The 15,399-nt window shown below is 33.0% G+C and overlaps 3 protein-coding genes across 3 annotated transcripts; 1 reads left to right on the top strand and 2 right to left on the bottom strand.

Annotated features, from left to right (window-relative positions):
• LOC109229919 lies at nucleotides 1,753–2,932 on the top strand. The gene is made up of 3 exons (XM_019395464.1): nucleotides 1,753–2,058; nucleotides 2,144–2,378; nucleotides 2,463–2,932. The coding sequence occupies exons 1-3, from the start codon at nucleotides 1,753–1,755 to the stop codon at nucleotides 2,930–2,932; spliced, it is 1,011 nt and encodes a 336-aa protein (XP_019251009.1).
• LOC109228857 lies at nucleotides 4,489–7,325 on the bottom strand. Its single transcript, XM_019394097.1, has 4 exons — nucleotides 7,018–7,325; nucleotides 5,702–6,300; nucleotides 4,875–5,393; nucleotides 4,489–4,782 (listed from the first exon to the last, which is right to left on the bottom strand). Exons 1-4 carry the CDS (start codon nucleotides 7,253–7,255, stop codon nucleotides 4,654–4,656), a joined length of 1,485 nt encoding a protein of 494 aa, XP_019249642.1. The 5' UTR covers nucleotides 7,256–7,325; the 3' UTR covers nucleotides 4,489–4,653.
• On the bottom strand, nucleotides 7,418–9,329 carry LOC109228858 (protein Jade-1). Its single transcript, XM_019394098.1, has 2 exons — nucleotides 8,291–9,329; nucleotides 7,418–7,615 (listed from the first exon to the last, which is right to left on the bottom strand). The coding sequence occupies exons 1-2, from the start codon at nucleotides 9,194–9,196 to the stop codon at nucleotides 7,562–7,564; spliced, it is 960 nt and encodes a 319-aa protein (XP_019249643.1). The 5' UTR covers nucleotides 9,197–9,329; the 3' UTR covers nucleotides 7,418–7,561.

Here is a 15,399-nt window from a genome sequence, read left to right as displayed (position 1 = left end):
GGGGGGTGTGTGTGTGTGTGTGTTGGTAATCTGGATCAATGAAATCCTTATTTGCACGCTCAAAGGTCTAGCAGGTAGCATCTGAATATGCAGGTCCTGGTAATTTTTTATATTGCTTGTCCATTACTCCCTGACTTTGTCAACAATATTATGCCAGAGGGCCTTTTGTCAAGTTACTTCTGCTTAATATTTTTATTTTATATGAGAACACCTTTCCTTACCTCTGGCATAAGTAATAATCAGATCTTTTGTGTTGGAGAAAAAAAGATAAAGTCTGTTAAGCTGATAATATCTTCATTTTGCCTCATCAGTTCATTTTCTATAATCATTACCATTTAATATTTCAGCTATGGAACAATCTAGTGAAAATTCAAGAGCAAGTTGGAAAAATATGAATGTAATAAAAACCTTTTTAGAAAGTTGTATTCAAGAAATATTCTTAAACGGGAGACTTAGAAGTAGTTTAAAGGCAGATTCATGGAACAAAGTTAGACTAGTGTTGGAGACTTCTCATGGCTTTAGTGTCACACAAAAGCAGATGAAGAATCATTATGATTATCTAAAAGAAAAGTATCAAGCTTGGTTGCCAATAACCAAAAAGACCGGCAATATTTATGACCCAACAACCAATACCATTCTAATGTCTAATAGTGAGTGAGATGAGTACATAAAGGTTAGTTCATTATCTAGTAATTTAATTTTTCCTTTTTTCTTTTCTATAAAGAAAAAAGATTGACATGCATATTAAAAATCTCTTTATTATAGGCTCATCCAAAAGCAAAGGCATTGAAGACCTCGCCTCTACCATTCCCGGATCTTTGTACAAAATTTTTTGAGGGTTCTACAGCAACAGGAATTCATGGTTGGAGTCCAAGCCGTACATATCCCCGCCCTGGTGTCTCTTCTGTAGCTACTACTATAGATGTAGATACACTTGATAGCATCGAAGATCTAGTTGGTAATTTCCTACTGATTATCCATCTCAGTCTTCAGTTCCAATTGAAAAGAAACCTTTGGGAAAGGAAAAAAAAATCGCATCATCTCAATTGGACATTGAAGAGAAGATGAGTAATGCATTAGAGTTATTGATTAAAAAAAATAGCGGGCCTGACGTTGAAGAGTGCATGGTAAAACTAGAAGAACTTGGATGAGAAGAACCATTATACAGTGCAACTGTTAGTATACTTTGTGAAGGTGACAGCTACAGGAAAGCATGGATGAACATTACCGAGGTCGACAAATTAGAGAATTGGATTAAGGCCATGGGAAAAAAAAATGGGGCTTATTTGATTTTGCTAATTAGCTAGATTATTAATTAGACGTTAATAATATGAAACCTTCTTTGGTTTTTCCAACTATTATCGATTATACTTGTTTAATTTTTTAATATTATATTATGCTCGTGGAATATTTTCAATCTGTGATATACCTTTTTGAAATGTCTTATTTGAAGTATGTTTGATGTGCGTGGTATTGTTTATTAATTAATTTATTTTGATCATGTAACTTTTAAATATTTTTCAAATACATGATGTGGTATGCTTACTATTGTGTATTACACATTCTCTTTGTTACAACAGTTTAGACATGGACATTGAGGATCAAGTATTAGCGTTGATGATCTTGTATTGGTGTAAAAATCATTTTAGACTCAAGAATATCCAAAGAAATAAAGATTTAACTTCATCTTTATTTGGTGAAAAGTACACACAAGAATTGTTGTCCTGCTCTAGTAGACAGTGTTTAGAACTGATGCGCATGTCTCGTGAAGCATATGTTCGGCTATGTCAGCATTTTAGACATAAAGGATGGCTCATAGATAGCAAACATCTTTCCATCGAAGAAAAGATAGCAATATTTCTGACCATTATAGGTCATAATGAGCGTTTTGTGGTTATGAAGAGAAGATTTCAACATTCTTCGCAAACGGTTCACAAATATTTTCATGAGGTTCTTGAAGCAATGATGTTATTTGCAAAAGAGATGATATCATCTACAACCTCTGATTCAAATCCACAAATTTCTGGTGCTCATAAAAAATTACGAAAATATTTTAAGGTATTATGTGCTATAAAATTATTATATAACTCCGTAAGAAAAAAATTCATAACTATTAACATAAAATTATTATTTTTATTTGCAGGGAGCAATAGGTGCACTCGACGGGACACTAGTACATACAGTTATTCCAGCTAATCAACAAATTATTTACAGAGGAAGAGGAAAGGGTAAATGTTATCAGAATGTTTTAGCTATATGTGATTTTAACATGGTCTTCACTTATGTTTATGCTGGATGGGAAGGGGTAGCACATGATGCACGTGTTCTAACAGAGATCACATCTAATCCAGATAATGGCTTTCCATTTCCTCCTTCTAGTAAGTGATACAACTTTTTAAACTATTCTGAAATAATAAGTTAGATGTTTATTATATTCATTTAACTTTTTCTTTTGATGACAGATAAGTACTATTTATGTGATGCAGCATATCCTAATACTCGAGGATTTCTAGCACCATATCGTAATATTCGATATTGGTTAGGAGATTATCATCGTAGACGGGCCATAAATAAGGAGGAAAAATTTAACCATGCTCATGCACGACTCAGAAATGTTATTGAACGTGCTTATGGAGTTTTAAAAGCAAGATTCCCAATATTGGACAAGATGGCTCCAAATTCTATTGATGTCCAAAGAGATGTTGTTATTGCATGTTTTGCAGTTCATAATTTTATCAGAAAAGAGCGACTAAATGATGACATGTTTAATCAATATGATTTGCCTCAAATAATATTTGAGGAAGAAGGAGAACACGAACAAGTATTGGATGAAACAAATGGACCTAGCTGGACAACTGAAGATTCTCAATTTATGAACAATATGCGTGAAGAAATTGCACTTCAGCTAATGCAAGGAAGAGGAAATGCTTGATAGTTTTATATTTTTGTTATTAGAAATATGTTTTTAATGTGTGAACATTAGAATTTGAAATAATGTTAATTAACTATTTTATTTGAATTTTATATATGTTATGTTTAAATATAGATAAATTGCACATATTCAGATACTAAAAACAAACAGTCTTAATCATTCAGTGTTCAGATTCAGAGATAGTATATTAATTATTCAGTTGCGTATTCAGATTCAGACGTCTGAATCTTAATACACTTTTTCATATTCAGACGTGTGTTCAGATTCAGACCTCTTAATCTTAATAAAAATAAATGAGGCCTAAGTGCTCCTTGACTAATTAATCTATGAGACAATATTCTACAGCCTATAATCACAATTATTGGATAAACCTATCCACCAAGGTTGGAATAAAAATGTGATTACACAGAGTGTTGTAGCTAGGATTAGGACCTGACATGTTCATCTTACTATTATATGCCATAATCTTATTTCCAGTTACCGGGTAAATCTGCCAATCAAAGTTGGAAAGGATTAGCTGACGCTGAGCACTGTAGCTAGGATTCGAACCAGGAATCTTCATGAACATGAAATATCCTAGTTCCTGGATCGTTCCCTTCTTTAATGGAACATCCACAATCCACCAGATAGTCCATCCAATCTTAGGTAAAGCATAATCCATGTGTATTTCTGACATGAAAGAAGTAACGATTCTTCCCGACTTCCTTCTTCCACATCTACTGCATATATGAATATCTACTTCTGCCTAATTGACATGACTCCTGTTTGAGACATTTTGTTAAACTAACTAAATAAGAAGATAGAGGGTAAATCCTAGTTAAGGATAATTAATTCTATATCTGAGATGGATAACATGTATAAAAAAATATAGTTGAGTATAAATGCTGGCAGTAATTATGGCCGAATCTGATAGTATGAAAAAAGACGATGCATTAAATAACATTAAATGGCAAAATGTAAATAAAGGAGAAGATTCACCCAATCTTGAGTGAGGCGGATCCTCTTTCATTAGATAAAGATGAATGATAGACAAATACAAGAATCTTAGGACCCTTTTCGGATCCAAATACAAGAATCTTAGGACCCTTTTCGGATCTAAAAGAGAGTGTGGGATAAGAGATAATCTAATCTCTTTAGAGAGATGTGTTTGTATTTTTTCTAGATATAACAAATTTATTTTTTCTGAAAGAGAGTGTGGGATAAGAGATAATCTAATCTCTTGATATAACAAATTTATTTCTTCTTCATTAATAACTTGCTCTCTGTATTAACTGTCTTTTCGCATAGATATCATATTATGGATTAATAGTTTCTTAAAACATACTATATTTATGTCTCGACGGACCGTCTGAAGGTCTAAGAACTGTGACATTCATCATGGTCCACTTAGTCATTCCAGTGTTTGATTTTTACTGTTTCAATTCCTTTATAGAATGATAGTAATATGTACTTTGACTACAATAATTGAAATGTAATGGCCCCTTCTTCACTAAGCATTCAAGCAATTTTAGTCTGACCTTCCCATTACTGCATGAATTTCAGCTTATATCTGGTAATGCGTCAATTCTTTCATAGATGATCAAGCTACAACACTTGCCGGTATGCCTTAATTCATTGATATAAACATAAACAAAAGAATATCGAATCCTTACAGAGTTCTACTAAAGTTCTAAGAGTGAAACAAGCAACAAAACTACACACTATTCCTAACCAAAGTGAAACTATTCATCTGTCACAATGATATCGAAGTCGCTAACGATCCACTCAGCAACTTGATTTCCACTAACATATATCTCAGTACCCAAATCAACAGATGGCCAATGCCTTTTAACAGGTTTTGTGCCAGGATCCTGCAATATCACCAAGAAAATATCAAGTTATGAAATGATTCATCCTGTATAAGGGGTTTAATACATATATTTTGTTCCAAGACTTATAGTACCTGATAGAAGTAAAGTGATTGTGAGAGTCTGCCAACATCAAGTTCCCAAGTTCTTGGATCCCCTATCCATCCTTCCCCTTTCTTAGTTGGATATCCATATTCTCCCCAAACAGGGTGAGGCAGAATTTGAAGTATTTCCTGAGCTTGAGGATTGCTATATTCATCACAATAGTTGAATGGTTCTTCAAGATACTTTGCATTCCCCGGGGAGCAATACACATGATAAGCATCATAAGGAAATCTTGCCTTATCAGTCCGATGAACGCGTGTTCCATTTGCAAAAGTATGGTAAGGTGGACACAGCCTTAAATTATTTGTGGGGTTGCACCATGCTTCAGTATCAGGATTAATGATCATTTCACTGTATCGCGTTACGTCTGTGGTAACATCCCCATCACAAGGCTGTCCATTGTTCTTCCAGCAGCTGCCTATGTCCATTAGATAAAATTGGCTACTTGGACCACCTCCTCTTTTCACATCCAAAGTGAACTTCACTTTGAAATTTGGTGACTTTGGAACCTAATTCCATATCAGCAGACCAGAATATATAAGAATGTAATAACAAGAATAGAACAACAACAATTATGTCTTAATTCCAACCTCTGCTTCTATATTTTCTATTGGCATATAAATGTATGACAAATCAAAAAAATATAAGCAATTTGGAGCTAAAGTAAATGCGCTAACATGGCTAAAACTTAACCCCAACTATGTGGTATCACGTATATTGATTGATCTTTTTCATTCTTTCAAGACATTGTATGTATAACAAGAACATAATAGTAATGAAAATTTCAAGAATGCAAAGATTTGGAAGAGAAACCTACTATTTTTGACATGCCTCTTGTTTCATAATGATATCCACCAGAAACTCCAGTGGTTGCATCTGACCTCAAGTAAAGCATCAACCAAGGGTACTTTGATGAAGTTTTCAAGATATGATGAAATTTCCAGCTTCCTTTTCCAAGTTGCTTATGCCAAGTAACTGAGAAAAAGGAAGTATCATTTTGAGTTTCTGCCTTGTAAATATCAGCATCCAAATCCCATGTCCCATGAAAACTTCCCTTCAATTTTCTCTGCTTTACAATGTGCTTATGGCTATGTAATGCGGTGTAGTCATGGTATATCTTAGGCATGTTCATGCAACCTTTGCCAAAACATGGAAAGCGCGACTCGGGTGGAAATGGTTGAGATGGTTTGCCATTTTTGGGGCAAATAGCAGCTGTAGTGTCCATGTTACCACTCTTGAGCATAATCATCCAGAAATTCCATGGCTTTGGATCATCTTGAACTTGGCATTTGGATCCCAAGAACAATTCTTTCCAGGCTGCATATTTATTCACGTCCAGATTCTCTAGTCCTAGGTTTTTGGCATCATTTATGCTCAGCTTGTTATCATAATCGTTCACCAAGTGAACCAGCTTCACTGCAAAACAATATTTTTATGGTTACTATATTCTCTTCTTTTACAGAGAAACAAAAGCATGATAACTTGCAATAGAAGACAACAAAAGATTAGAGGTTTTAGTAAGTGTATATAATCTCTTTACAACAATATAGCGATACTATGCTGTCCTTGAGCCGAGTGTCTATCGGAAACAGCTCTACCTTCACAAGATAGGAGTAAGTTTTTCATACATACTATCCTTCCCAAACCGAAATTGTGAGATTACATTGAGTTTGTTGTTATTATTGATGTAACAATGTAGTGGATACATGAACGAGTACAAGCCTATATTTTTTGGTGAAGTAATTGACTCCTTAGTAACACTAATTCTAGTTTTGAAAAAAAAGTCTTTTGATGGTAAAAAATATTTGTATCAATCCAACAAATACATGTTACGTGTCTTTGCAAACATGGTTATCACTGAATCATACTAATTAATACGCTCTCATCTTAATTTATTACTTAACCATAATAGTATGGGTTGACGTAAACACCAAATGTGTATAAGTTTGCACAAACTAATTGTTTACAAAAATAGATCAACTTTTTCATTAAATGAATTTAGTAAATCAGAATCAGCATATGATTATCACAGAAAATTTAACTTATAGTGCTAATGACAAAGTGTTACTTCAACAAATTTTATAAATATTATTTCCACCTAAGTGAATAAACTAGGAATGAAGAATGGCTTACTTTTGGATTTAGAATTTTGGACATCAAAACAATCAGCTTGCCTTGGACTTCCCATGTTTGGAGCCTCTTCATGTACCTCATTGCATTGATTCCATGCCTCTATTGCCACTCTTAAATTATCCCTTTTCATTCCTGGATCTCCTATTGCTGATTTCTCTTTACAATTACATGACCCCAAAAGTACTAAAACTATTTGGAAACACACCCAAAATCGTAGTCTTGAAGCCATATTGAGCATACTTGTCAAACGTAGATTGTAGCCCTATTTATAAGATTTGTTATTGTGATTGGATATGATCGAAATTTATAGAGAGTTTATCCAAATAAGATATAGAGTCCAATAACAGTCCCTTTTCAGATTTTCTCGGGTGCAAATTAATAAGTAGTACTTAACAATGAAGTTGGAAACAAAATGGAAGACTTCAATTAATGATAGAAAATGATTACGAATTTAAACAATCACATAATACTATTGTCTTCAACTACTAAAAACTAGGATTCTTAATCATCTGCAATTCTGCTTAATCATCGTAGATGTATAATCTTATCTGTCAACTTCATCTCTTGCCACAATCTTGAACTTCCCTGTTTGTTGTTGCTGCACACCAAAATTAAAAACGTTGAAAACTCAACACAACAAAAACAATAAGAGTTTAGCTCATATACTACCAAAGTAAAAAAAAAAAAAAAAAACACTTTCAAATCATCTAAACTATAACTACTAGTACTAATTAATAACAATAACAACAACAACAATAAAAAACCCAATGAAATTTCACAAGTGGGGTATGGGCAGGTAACCTTAGCCCAATTCGTAAAGAAGTTGTTTTGGATAGATGTTCAACTCAAGAAAGAGAAAAAAAAAAATAGTATAAGCAATATTAACAAATAATAACAACAATCTAAGAGCCAAAAAATTAGATGGAAGGAGCAATAGCAATAAGCAATATTAATAATCGTAATATGAATTAGTAACCTGGAAAATAAGACAATTTACGATCTACATAAAAGAAATATTAGTAACCTCAAAAGCTGACTGTCTACAAAAAAGAAAGATTAGTAAATAAGGAAATTTGCCATCTATAAAAATGAAAGCTTAGTAACAAGAAATATTAATAACCTAAAAACTCAAAACATTCTACATGTCATAACTCATAACAAGTTAAACTACATTAATAATATAAATGCTCTTTTATATAGTATCAATATATGGAAGCTAAATGAAAGGGGGGGAAAAAGATAACAAGCAAAGGTAGAAGAAAAAAGACTCAACCTTTTTCCATAGTTCAGTGTGGCTTCTGCAAAAACCAGCAACAACAGCAGCCTTGTTCTTTCCTTCTCTGTACTCAATACAGAGTTGTTGTTTCAACCCACAAGTCACATGAAAAGACAAAGGACATTTCGGCTCAGAACAATCAATAGCACAACCATTTCTGGATTTACAAATATAACACTTTTGTTCCCATCTTCTTTTAGGCACTTTACTGAAATCAATTCCTTCACGACCTTCTGGATCGACAAAGAAGACTTCAGGAACAAAAAGTGCACAAACAACATGAGCCCATTTACCCTCATTCACAGTGGGTTTTAGGGCTCCACCGGTTTCAGGACAGAGACAACAAGTAATAGGGTTTCGGCTCTCTGTTTCTGAGGCCAAACATTGAGCACAAAACCAATCACCATCTGGGATTCCCTTTGTAAAAGGATGACCGTAGCAAGTTGTATGGACCATTAAATCACAACCGTCGCACAAAACTATTGGATCTGATGGGTCTCCATCTGTGCTTTCACAAATAGCACAGATAATGCCGTCTTCGTTATCATCATCATTTGTTTTTGCAGCTTGTTGAAGAGTGATGTCAGCTTGACTAATTAATGTTTCTTCAGATAATTTTTCTTCTTTAGTTTCATCATTGAGAGAAGAAATTGGGTTATATTCAATATTGAGGTCAAATGGGTGAAAAGCCCAAACACGTTTTTTGGCTGGCAAGCAGAGAGTAGTAACATTGGTGCTATCGGAAAAGAAGGGTGTTTTTTCAGGAGAGAATTTACGCTTTTTAGCAGGAAGTTGTGAAGATGAAACAGAGCCATTATCTTTGTGTTGTTCTTCTTCTTGTTCTTGTTGTTGCATTAGCATGAATCTTTTGGCTGGTGGTAAAAACTGAAGTTTGCCCCCCATTGATTTCTTTTAGGGACAGAAGGAGGAGGAAAAAATGGGAGAGTGAGGAAATGTGTGTGAATAGGAAGATGGAGAAGAGTGAAAAGAGAGAGGATGAAGTAGGGAAGAAAAACCCGGGAGAAGAGCAGCCAATTTTTTTTTGAGATTTTGCTAAATTTTTAACTGTAATTTGATTTGAAGTTTTGCAGTTTTAGTTTAGCGGGAAGTTTAAAATGGTGGCTCCAAAGTTTAGAATTTTGCGCCATTTCTGCGCTTGAAACGGTGTAGTTTCGACTTACTACTATTTTTAATTTCAGTAAAGCCCCGTGCCCAACCTGGATAATTTGAAGGTTTTTTAAATTTTTAATAAAAATTGCTAAAGCACATCATTAGTTGAAATGGCGCAAATTTCTAAACTTTGGAGCCACCCTCTTTGAAATTCCCGCTAAACTAAAACTGCAAAACTTTAAATCAAATTGCAGATAAAAATGTATAGCAAATACTCAAAAAATTCCGACTACAGAATAATAATTGAATAATTTCAATTCTCCTTTTATGACTAATTAATATGTTTATAATTCTTTAATTTTTTTTTCATTCACATAAGTAACTATAGTTGAAAATAAGTCTTGTTAGTATGTTGATTTTCAACCTATTGCTTTCTATGAGTATTTTCACTTTATTATAGATTGATATGCCAATATAAATATAGAGACTCGTACTATTGTTACTTACTAGTATATCATTTATATATATTTAACTTTTTTTTATATGATGATGTAAGTGGACCTTGAATTGAGAAATATGGTCAGAGAAACTTTATATAGCGAACTCCAATTTATTTGGAATTGAATTGTTATTACATTCACATAGTTAACTAGAGAATGCAAAAGAGACTACTGGATAGTAGAAGTGAGGATGGGATTGAAATTCAAACACATTCGCCTCAGCTGAAGCTCATCTTCATTTTCCACTTCTATTAATCATTGTTGGACTTTTAAGTTTGGCGTAGCTTAAAGAGGGTGAATGGAAAATGGAGGAAAAATGAAATATTCGAGTTTCTTCTTTGGCAACGGGACATTATCTCATATTGGTGGAAAAAAGACTTTTGATGGTATATATACAATTGCTCTTCTTCTAGCTCTTAAAGAGTTAAGAAGAAGGCAAACCTCGCGTCGTTGTCATTCGTTGCTCGCTCGACTTCGGCTTGATTGATTAATCTTTTTGGACAAAATTCCTTTCTATTATTTAATTAATTAACGAAAATTCAATCCGGAATAACCCATGACCCGCGACCCAGTCCGATCCGTTTTCTTTCCCGAATTATTTTAAATTCGTTTTCTGTTTTCCCGCAATATTTCTTCCCACCTGTTCCAACAGCTATGGCTGTTCCTGAAAGATTGCAAACCGTTTCAGAAACAGTGCCAAATGATCTATAAATATGCCTTGAATCCTAGAATATTTACTTACTGAATTTTCTGATTATCTTCTTCTTCTTCTGAACAATATTTTCCAGTGTGTTTTACGACCATTGAGTGATTCGAAGTTCATCGGAGATTTTGGTACCAATACACTAGTGAGTTAAATCGTTCTATCCTGGGAGGATATATTCCAGCACTTCGGGTACTTGAGGGGAATAATTTCCTTAAGGACACACTGTGTATTCAGTGGACTCGATTTATTCCTATATTGTTTTTCACAATTTATTTCGTTAAACTGATTCTACCAATTTTCTGTTTCTATTTCTATTTCAGAAAATTTAACATTTTTATTAGTTATTACATCAATACAGATTGAATAACAATCATTTATATATATCCTCGACTTTAATCTTAATAACAATGCCAAGTCAAGCCACATAAAACGTGAAACCAAGGAAATACACTCAACTGCTTAAAGTGATTTATGTGATCAATCAGGATAGGAGGTTACATATGAGTGACTAAAGAAACTCACATGTTATGTCTTAAATTATATGGCGGGGGGGGGGACTTGTTTTTGTTATAAATTCACTTGAATGTAGATGTCCAACTTGAGATTTGGAAATCTTGTCATAGCTAGACTTGTCTTCATGTCTAGATTTTTGTTGATTTGAGACTCAAAATTAGATTTAGAAAGTTATATAACAATGCAATAGTATCTATAAATACGTTCATTCATGAACCTAAAGAAGATACTTTGAAACGAAAAAAGAAACGTTACTTTCTAATATTATCATTCTCTTATATTATTAATCTTAATTACATATTTCTTGCTATATTGCTTTTATTTCATAACGCACGAAGCTTGCCTTCATCCACTACGAACTCATACTACTATCACATAGTTAACTGAAAGTTATTCACCTCATATTGTACTGATCAGTGCTTGAAGAAATCAAAAGGGATTTGCTACTGGTTGGCTATACAAATTCTATCTACAAAACCCCTTTATGGGAGAAGGTAAAAAAAAATTGTTTCCTTGCGATCATACCTAAGGTGTATTACTCTTTCCTTGTTGTACTCTATCTTGGCCTAGCTATAATAGTTTTCTTTTCTGGTTATTTGAGATTGGGATATCTATAGCTATAAGAAAGAAAATAAAGATTTTCATAACATATAGCCTTCCCACAGTTATCACAAACTATTTGCGGTAAACATTAACTTTTTCATTGTTACATGAATATGCTTTTTCTTATCTCTTTACTCTGTTTCATTAGAATTACTCTCACATGCTACCAGTTTTGTATGGTTAAATATTCCTTATCTTTATCCTGATATCTCGTTATACAATTTAGTTGCTGTTTTTTTTTTTCATATATGCATCAGCATGCATGTGTGCTTGCCATCCTAAGACCGTCCCATCATTTTCAATTCTTCTACTGTTGGATGAACATAATTTTTTTTGTTTTTTTTTTGTTTTTGTCTTGCATGAGTGCTACAAGTGATTTTTCTTTTACCAAGTTTTTGAATGTATGTTGTTTAATATTTTATTGATTTTAAAAATCCCAACTGATTGATAATAACTTATATATATGAAAAGGTGCTAAACATATGAATAATTGACTGCCTTATAATATTATTAAGAGTGTTTATCGAACTTCTAATACCTATTAGCAGTAAGTATACATGACCCTAAGTATGAGATTCACTTTTGACTTTGAAACACATAGCCATATTTATGTTGCTCTATTGGTCAATTTACTCCAGAAGCTTAGGTGCTTTGATACATCACCTCTTATTAATATATTTTATGTTATAATTACTAATCAACCAAGCAACTAGTGGTGTGATTTTTTAAGTTGCAAATTAGCAACATAAAAAAAAATCAATTTCTTAGTATAACTGTTGTTAATGTAAAATTCTTTGCGCATTTGTTTGATTTTTTGTGAATCTAATTAATATGATAATAATTTCACTCTGACTCATGAATGACTTTGTGCATATAACCATCAAAATTGGTAATATTATTAAGGGCAAGAGTGAGTCCCATTGCACTTTGGCCTAGTGACATTGATGAAGGGTAAGACGGTGGGTTTAAGTTTCAACGTACCATGATGGTAAGACATCAGGTTTGAGTCGTGATGCACCATGATGATAAGACAATGGTTCTATTCCCAACACATTATAGCTTAATACGTCTTTATATGGTTAAGGCATTGAGTTTGAGTCCCAATGCACCATATTGATGATATAATGATGGTTATAGAAAAATAATGTATTTTTCATGAAAAAGCATGAAGCTTGTCTCACTTGATTTGCTCCGTTCTTGAAGTGAATATGGTAGTGGTTCATAATAAGTCTAAGTAAAGACAAGTGGTTGACCAATGAATATGGGCGTGCCAAAGACCAAAACAATAATAGTCACCATTATGGTAATTGTAAAAAGAAAAATAATAAGAATTTTCAAAATAGTCCTTCAAAGTTGAAGGAAATATGTATCAATGCAGTCTGGTAATACGAAATACGTTCACATGATTATAGTCAATTCCTTGAAAATGTGATTGTGATAAGTATTGTAAATGTAGACTCATTCCTGAAAGTGAATATGAAAATATATATGTGATACAAAATATGCATAAGAATGTGCTTATGCATGGTTGAATAGATACTACAACTCACCTCTACGGGAGGTTTGAGTGAAAGAAAGATAATGAACATTACTGTGTGGTTACATGAATATGTCATTGGTCGTGTACATATCATGGTATGCCAAAATATAATTTGCCATGCCTTATAGAAAGTTATTAAAGGAAAAATTAAAGCGAGATATGATTTTGCTTATGATAATTTTGACCATGACAATTATTATGATATGCGTTTCTCTGTGAAGGAGGCATTCACCATATGGATAGTGCGACGAATAATCTTGTAGTACAAAATCAATTAAGAGCTCCGAAATAACTAATTTGTTACTATCCGGATGAATGAAATTGCTCATGACATTGATACTGTAGTAAATCGCAAAAGAAACTTTTTGAGTTTCAAATATATTAGCCAAAGTGGTTGGCATATTGAAACTATAAATGAAAGGAAGATTGAATATTTTTATATTACTATAATCATACTGGGTAAATATAAAAAGTTATCCGACATTCCTCTGATTTATACTACACAAGTATAAGCATGATGATAGAATCACACGACACAAGTAAACTAGAGGTTTACTGAAACAAATGTTGGTTGGCATGACCGGTTAGTCATCCCAGTTCAATTATGATGCGAAAATTAATTGAGAATTCACAATGGCATATATTGAAGAATAGAAGATTATTCAAGAATTCTCTAGCTTATTCTCATGATATACCAATTAAGGTTGGGATTGAATCTCTTGATTTCTGAAACGAATAAAAGGTGATACATATATGAGCCCAGTCACCTGACATGTGGACCATTTACTATTGTATGAGTTTGATAGATGCATCTATTCTATGGTTACATGTGTTTTTGTTATCAACTTGTAGTTTGGATTTTGCAAGGTTGCTTGCTTAAATTATTAAAGCATAGTTCCAGAATGTAAATTATGATGATTATCTTGATAATGCTGGTTTAAATCCAAGTTGGTTTAACAGAAATTGTATGCCTTCAATTATAGATAAACCATTAGTTATGAGAACAAAACTCCCAAAAAAAAAATTGGTACGGTATGCATTATTTAATATAGAGCAGCACTTGTACGTATCTAGCCAACAAGTTATGATAAATTCTCCCTATCACAAGTGGTTCAGGGTCAGGAACAAATAATTCTATCTAGATATATGGATGTGCTATATAATTTAATTATTCCACCATAATGCACAAAGATGGGTCCCCAAAGAAGGTTGGGGATATGTGTTGTTGATCCCAACATTAGGAGGAGAAAATAGGCAGCTGAAAAAATAACACATATAGTAAATTATTATACACCTATATTCTCGTACAAGAAAATGTGAAGTTAAAGTTCAAGTGATAATTCATTTGCAAAATATTGCCAGGCGCATTTACTGACTCAAAGCTAAATGTCATATTTCAGTTGCTAATGCTCCAAATATAATAAAGTTCATGATGGACAAAGTCCATGGCATGCATGAATCGTAATAGACTAGTCGGTCCCAAAGATAAAACTCCTTGAAGAAGGAGAGGAGCAAATGATCAAGATGGTCATATTAAAGAGGTAAGTACTATAGAAGATCACTATGACATAACATTTCATAAGACCTCATGGGAGAGACTCAGGTACCTGGAAAAAATGAGATAACAAGATCTCAATAAGTTATATCTTTATTGGGTAATGATGGAACTGATATAAAATGATCACCGACGATATCATGAAATAATGTAGCACTCATAAATGATGACGAGGATTTTGAATTCAAATCTATCGGATAATATGGACTGATAAATGATTGGCAAAAAAAAATGCAATCCAATTATATTTGCATCACTTGAAAAATCTGAAATTTTTGCTTATTGTCCCAACACATAAAAGTATAAAGCTTATGGGGTACAATTAAGTTTTTGTATAAAAAATAAAATAAAAAATCGTTAGATATAAAGACGACTTCTTGCACAAGATATTTTGCAAATGTCTTGGCATTGATAATATGGAAACAAATTCTCTTCTGGTAGATGTAATTGCTTTCAGATAGAGTCTGGCAATACATGAAAATTTAATATGTGTATCTTGGATTGTTTTCTTTATTAATATTGCTAGCTAGACAACAAAGTTTATATGAAAATCCTTGAAGGATTAATCTTGTTCTGAAG

Source organism: Nicotiana attenuata, chromosome 7 (genome assembly GCF_001879085.1).
Source record: "Nicotiana attenuata strain UT chromosome 7, NIATTr2, whole genome shotgun sequence".
Lineage (NCBI taxonomy): Eukaryota > Viridiplantae > Streptophyta > Magnoliopsida > Solanales > Solanaceae > Nicotiana > Nicotiana attenuata.
The sequence above is the reverse complement of the archived record's forward strand: the minus strand, read 5'-3'. Positions and strand labels throughout refer to the sequence as shown.

Excerpts from the sequence above, each read along its gene's own strand:
- LOC109229919 (XM_019395464.1), top strand. The coding sequence starts at position 1,753 with ATGCGCATGTCTCGTGAAGCATATGTTCGGCTATGTCAGCATTTTAGA. Across the intron at positions 2,059-2,143 it reads AATTACGAAAATATTTTAAG|GGAGCAATAGGTGCACTCGA; the intron begins GTATTATGTGCT and ends TTTTATTTGCAG. Across the intron at positions 2,379-2,462 it reads CTTTCCATTTCCTCCTTCTA|ATAAGTACTATTTATGTGAT; the intron begins GTAAGTGATACA and ends TTTTGATGACAG.
- LOC109228857 (XM_019394097.1), bottom strand. The coding sequence starts at position 7,255 with ATGCTCAATATGGCTTCAAGACTACGATTTTGGGTGTGTTTCCAAATA. Across the intron at positions 5,394-5,701 it reads CAAGAGGCATGTCAAAAATA|GTTCCAAAGTCACCAAATTT; the intron begins GTAGGTTTCTCT and ends ATATGGAATTAG. Across the intron at positions 4,783-4,874 it reads AATCACTTTACTTCTATCAG|GATCCTGGCACAAAACCTGT; the intron begins GTACTATAAGTC and ends GTGATATTGCAG.
- LOC109228858 (XM_019394098.1), bottom strand. The coding sequence starts at position 9,196 with ATGGGGGGCAAACTTCAGTTTTTACCACCAGCCAAAAGATTCATGCTA. Across the intron at positions 7,616-8,290 it reads ACACTGAACTATGGAAAAAG|CAACAACAAACAGGGAAGTT; the intron begins GTTGAGTCTTTT and ends TTTGGTGTGCAG.